This window comes from Lolium perenne, chromosome 6, assembly GCF_019359855.2.
Source record: "Lolium perenne isolate Kyuss_39 chromosome 6, Kyuss_2.0, whole genome shotgun sequence".
In the NCBI taxonomy this organism is placed as follows: Eukaryota; Viridiplantae; Streptophyta; class Magnoliopsida; order Poales; family Poaceae; genus Lolium; species Lolium perenne.
In genome coordinates this window covers 31088112-31094514 of record NC_067249.2, presented here as the reverse complement: position 1 = coordinate 31094514, position 6403 = coordinate 31088112, and the positions used below count along the sequence as shown (strand labels likewise).

Here is a 6403-nt window from a genome sequence, read left to right as displayed (position 1 = left end):
TTCAACATACAGTTTAATAGTTATGACTTTTTGAAAAAAAAAATCACGTAAAAGTTAAATGCACCGTGTGGTGTGGTGCTTTTGAGTGATTACGGTCTATTCAGAAATTTCCTTTTATGGCACGTGGGGCAAAGAGCTGCTTCAACTTTCTTTTTATGGGGTGAGTGCTAACATATACAAACAAGCATCCGGATGCCCTCTAGCCAGGTCCATTGATAATTTGAAGTATACTCAGTTTCCGTGCGTGGAATTAGCGCTAACTCTTTCCTAATTACCACCGTAAATCACATTAGGTCTGTCATTCTTTGTTGTTCTCCTTCCAACCATGCATGTGCTTCCTACTCCTTGCTATCAGAAATCCTTCATATGGCATACTTCAGTCCTTTGCACATTATGCTTCTAGCAAGTACCTCCAATATATACGTGCTTCCTTCTTACTCCGTACTAGATCAAATCATACCGCAGTTTGGGTTAGCCTCAGGTTTGAGAGTTTAGCCGGAACTTGCCCTACACTATGTAATTCCTGATGTCTTTGATTAATATACATATGTTTCACAAGAAAAAAAAAATAGATTGCCATCTAAATATGCCGAAGCTGCACAGAAGGCAAATAAAACTATTCCATTTGCGAGCAGAAGGACCTGAACAAAAAAATATCAATCCTGTCTTCTGCCAAGAGGCTATCTAATTTTACAAATATGAAAGATAAAAGCAACAAACAACCTAAATGAAGGAAAATCAAATACAAAAGGTAACCTCTACACTAGCCATGTCGCATTATCTCAGCATGTTTTTGGAATGACATTGTTCGATATCTTTAACTTCGTGTTCTTGCATGTACTTGTAGCACCTTTGCCATGCCCACTGAAGGTAAGCTTTACATCTTGTAGCACAAGATCATGGCATGGAATGGTGTCACTGCAGTCTAACTTGATAGCCTCTTTTGTTCCACTCGTGCCTCTTATATTCTTGAACTGAATATTACTTAGCTCCACCGCTGAAGTTTGTTTCTTGCATGCCTTAGGCTGTAATGGATCATCCATATAGCAATAGTTTTGGTCAATTATTATTGGGTTCTTGACCTTGTCCATGATGATATCCTCAAATGTGATGTCTTTGGCATATCCCTTTCCTCCTTGCCACGACTTTATGCGGGCACCATTCGTCGTGCCAACGAGGTGTGCTTTGTTGATAGTTATGTTGGAAACTCGAGCTTCAGAGTTTTTGTCACCTAAGCTTCCGACACTGATTCCGTGACCAGGGCCACAGGTTATCTTTGAAGCATACAAGTTCTCTGTCCCGGTCTCGATCGACATGCAATCGTCTCCGGTTTTAATGTTGCAATCCATGACTTGTATATCCTTCGTGCGGGCAATGTGGATACCATCGGTATTAGGGCTGTCTTCGGGCGCAACGATCGTGATATGCTTCAGAACTACGTCCTTGCAATCTTCGACGGACATATGCATCTGTTGGCTGTTTAAGAGCCTGATATTTTCCACCTTCAAGTGATTGCACTTGCTGAGCAACAACGCCGTCGGGGCCTCCGTGCACTTGAGGTTCTTATCGACTCGGCATGAGTTCTTCCACCATACTTCGCCTTTCCCGTCCATGGTACCATCGCCCGACACGGTTAGCTTATCAACGTTGTTAAACATGATCCACTTATTCATGTTGTCCTTCGGCCAAGTTGATCGTCCGGGAGCTACCAACGTTCCATCGAGCTTGAATCTGACGCTTGACTTGCACTGCCCCGAGAAGGTGGTCTGTTTGACGAGAAATTCCTTCTCCTTGGGAACCAGCATGGTGGCTGGCTTAGACGATGAGCAGGCCGCGGCCCAGGCTTTCCGAAACGCCGGCGTGTCATCAGTTTGGCCATCGCCAACGGCTCCGTAGCTTACCACGTTGAACTCGGCGTCCTGAGGAGGCTTGGTCTCCTGACCAAGTTTGCGATGCCGCCGGACAGGCGTGTCGGCCTTGATGCTCTTCTCTCCCAGTCTGCGGTGCACTGACGACTCTGTATGCATGCCGCCGGCCGAAAATGCAAAGGCAATTGCCGGGAAGACGAACAGTAACAGCAGGAGAAGCACTGCCAGGATGACCCTGCGAGATGGCATGTCCTGACGAATAAGTGCGCGTATGTTCAGCTCGTACACCCGGGCTGGAACAACTCGATTAAATTAACCTCAGCTTGAACTACGCTAGGAGATATGATTGAGTCTGGGGCTCGATTGTTGTATGGTTTCACGGCTGGTGTTTGACGATGAACAAGGCAAGTGCGTGCCTGTACCTTTATAATCGACCAGCTAGCGTGGTAGCTCTCTGACTCGGATGTTCAGCAACATCCAGCCAAACTCAGATAATAAGCAACATCCGGTCAGACTCGGATTTTCTTTTAGGAAACAGACCGGACTCGGATACGAAGGATTTACGGTCGTGGAATACTAGTACAAAGTTCGGCCCAACAACGCTGTAAATCCACTAGACGTTGAGCTACAGTCAACCATCTACACAAAGGAAACCGTGAGCTTGTGATGGTGTCGGAGCTAATTGATGAGGCTACAGGCTCATGGAATCAGCAACTGATCATGCAGCATTTCTCAAAAGCATCCCAAATACCGGCACTTTGACAACATAGGTCTATTTTCAGTTAAATCTGCCTACAAAGTGCATGTTGATTTTGAGCGAGGTTTCGCTGTCATACAGGAGGGACCGAGGGACAAGGTTCAGAGAGTACGTCTTTGAAGCATGAAGTTTTCAGAAAAATCTGGAAGGTACAATGTTCACCAAAAGTTCAACATATTGCGGAGACTTGCTCAGAACAGTCACCCAGTGCATATGAATATTGCATGACGAGGTATAGAGCTTTACAGTAGATGTGCGGTTTGTAAAAAATATTTTGAAGACGGAGGACATCTTTTCCTATCTTGAAAATAGCCAGACAATTTTTTTTATTTTTCTTTTTTAGTTTATTTTTTCTATGTCGAGGGCAGCCGTCGGCATAGCTAGACAGTGTTGAAATATTGGGCGTGGCCCAAATTAGATTTTAGTTTTTCCTATAAATCTCAAAGCCCACATAGTGGCAGCCTTGTGAGTTTAAGCCCAAGTTGGTGGCAGCTCACTAGGGAGTGGCAAGAGGTGGGAAGTTTAGTCCCACATGGAAAGTTGGGAGCAAGTTAGACCACCTTATAAGGTGGGTTGTTCCACCACTAGTAAGTGAGTAAGAATAGGAGTGCTACACGCGCACGCTCCTCCTCCTCGCTCGACTCGACACGACACGTCACGTCACGTCACGTCACGACACGACACGACACGACACGACACGACACGACACGACACGACACGACACCGCGCTCGTGGTGAGTGGATTGAGCCACGAGCCGAACAGAGTCCTAGACGGACGCGTCGCAGTTAGTCGGTTCGGGTCGCTCCCGGATCGTGGGCTATCTGTAACCGACTCGAAACGTCCTATATATAATCTCCTGCCCGGCTACCGCAAAAACATATCTAACATACGAGTTAGGGTTTCCACCTCTCTCTGCTTGCGCCGCCATCGTAGCCTACTCCATCCCGCGCGACGACGTGCTCGTCCTTGTGATCCTGTACGGGAGAGGGCGAATTAGGTTTTTGGGAAGCGCTCTGCGCGACTGCTCAAGCTCTTCATCACGGGTCGCCTTCCGTCCAAGTCGGGCGGTGCTGTCTACTGTCGTCTTCAACGCCGTCTACTTCGACCTGTCGTCCCCGTCATCAACAACGTTGTCATCAACAACGTTACTGCTGCAACATCGTCTGCTACACCTTCACCGCCACCTCCTCCAGATCGGTACGTGCGACATATCTCGATCTGTTTAGCGATGGATGTTGTACTGTTTCCTCTGCTACTGTTCATGTTGATCACTGCATCTAGTATGTTCGAGTTTCACATGTTAGTAGTTACTGTCGTCATGCTTAATATTCTGGAATTAATCATGGAAATTGTGCCTAATTATCCAACAATCCAAAAACCTAATTGTAGGCAATCTCCTGAGTTAACAATGGCTGGTTTTGCTGATGCACTGAGGCCGGATAAGTTTACCAGTGTGCACTTCAAGAGGTGGCAGGTTAAGGTCATGCTCTGGCTTACTCATCTGAAAGTGTTCGAAGTTACTGATGGTTTACCTGAAGGAACTATATCTGACCAAGATCAGAACAAGTTCAAGGAAAACAATACTCTCTTTGTCGGATGCGTTCTAAGTATTCTTGCTGATCGTCTGTGTGATGTGTACATGCACATAACAGATGGTAAAGAGCTCTGGGATGCACTGAATGCTAAGTTCGGTGCAACCGATGCAGGCAGTGAACTGTACATCATGGAGAGCTTCCATGACATCAGGATGGTTAACAACCGTTCTGTAGTCGAACAAGCTCATGAGATACAGTGCATTGCGAAAGAGCTTGAACTCCTTAAGTGTGCCTTACCTGAGAAGTTTGTGGCTAGATGCATCATCGCTAAGTTGCCCCCTTCATGGAGGAACTTTGCCACAACTCTCAAACACAAGAGACAGGAGATATCAGTTGAAAATCTGATAGCATCTCTTGATGTTGAGGAGAAAGCTCGGGCTAAGGATAATACTGAGAAAGGAGAGGGTCAGTCTAGCGCCAACATGGTGCAGAAGAAACCCTACAGCAAGAACAAAGGGAATAACAAGCCCTCCTTCAATAAGCCTATGAAGACTACAACCTTCAAGAAGAAGAAGATGATAAACAAAGCAGATCTGAGCTGCTTTACATGTGGAGAGATTGGCCACTTTTCTAAGGACTGTCCAAAGAGGGCAGACCGCAAGAAAAAGGCGAGGCAAGTCAACACGGTGACCGCTAGCAATGCTAATGGGTACGGTAATCTCTTTACTGTTCTTTCGGTATTTCAATCTCCATGTTGGTGGATTGATACATGTGCTAATGTTCATGTGTGTGCTGACATATCCATGTTCACTTCTTACCAGGTCGCCCGGGATTCTTCCGTCTTGATGGGGAATGGGTCACATGCTTCTGTTCGTGGTGTTGGCACGGTAGATCTGAAGTTCACTTCGGGGAAGATCGTGCAGCTGAGGAACGTGCAGCATGTCCCTACTATGAACAAGAATCTCGTTAGCGGCTCCCTTCTATGCAGAGATGGGTTTAAGGTTGTTTTAGAGTCGAATAAAGTAGTTGTTTCCAAGTTTGGACAATTTATTGGTAAAGGCTATGAGTGCGGAGGCTTATTCCGCTTTTCGCTTTCTGATTTCAGTAATAAGTCTGTGAACCATATCTGTGGCAATGTTAGTGATGATACCAGTGTTTGGCATTCTCGTTTATGTCACATTAATTTTGGTTTAATGTCTCGGCTATCCAGTTTAAGTTTAATTCTGAATTTCACCATTGCCAAAGGTTCTAAGTGCCATAGTTGTGTGCAATCGAAGCAACCTCGGAAGCCTCACAAGGCGGCCGAGGAGAGAAACTTGGCACCTCTAGAACTCATACATTATGATCTATGCGAGATGAATGGTGTGTTGACAAAAGGTGGAAAGAGATATTTCATGACATTGATTGATGATGCGACTAGATTTTGCTATGTTTATTTGTTGCGAACTAAAGATGAACCTTTAGACTACTGATACGTCTCCGACGTATCGATAATTTCTTATGTTCCATGCCACATTATTGATGATATCTACATGTTTTATGCACACTTTATGTCATATTCGTGCATTTTCTGGAACTAACCTATTAACAAGATGCCGAAGTGCCGATTCTTTTTTCTGCTGTTTTTGGTTTCAGAAATCCTAGTAAGGAAATATTCTCGGAATTGGACGAAATCAACGCCCAGGGTCCTATTTTGCCACGAAGCTTCCAGAAGACCGAAGAGGAGACGAAGTGGGGCCACGAGGCAGCCAGAGCATAGGGCGGCGCGGCCCAAGCCCTGGCCGCGCCGACCTGTAGTGTGGGCCCCTCGTGACGCCCCTTGACCTGCCCTTCCGCCTACAAATAGCCTTCGTCGCGAAACCCCCAGTACCGAGAGCCACGATACGGAAAACCTTACTGAGACGCCGCCGCCGCCAATCCCATCTCGGGGGATTCAGGAGATCGCCTCCGGCACCCTGCCGGAGAGGGGAATCATCTCCCGGAGGACTCTACGCCGCCATGGTCACCTCCGGAGTGATGTGTGAGTAGTCTACCCCTGGACTATGGGTCCATAGCAGTAGCTAGATGGTTGTCTTCTCCCCATTGTGCTTAATTGTCGGGTCTTGTGAGCTGCCGAACATGATCAAGATCATCTATCTGTAATTCTATATGTTGCGTTTGTTGGGATCCGATGAATAGAGAATACTTGTTATGTTGATTATCAAAGTTATGTCTATGTGTTGTTTATGATCTTGCATGCTCT

General features: G+C 46.1%; 1 protein-coding gene across 1 annotated transcript; it reads right to left on the bottom strand.

The window, feature by feature from the left end:
- Positions 1 to 782: 782 nt before the first annotated feature.
- LOC127310619 (polygalacturonase QRT2-like) lies at positions 783 to 2117 on the bottom strand. The gene has a single exon (XM_051341276.1). It carries the CDS (start codon positions 2115 to 2117, stop codon positions 783 to 785), a length of 1335 nt encoding a protein of 444 aa, XP_051197236.1.
- Between the last annotated feature and the right edge of the window lie 4286 nt (positions 2118 to 6403).

Coding starts and splice junctions, on each gene's coding strand:
- LOC127310619 (XM_051341276.1), bottom strand. CDS start 2,117: ATGCCATCTCGCAGGGTCATCCTGGCAGTGCTTCTCCTGCTGTTACTG.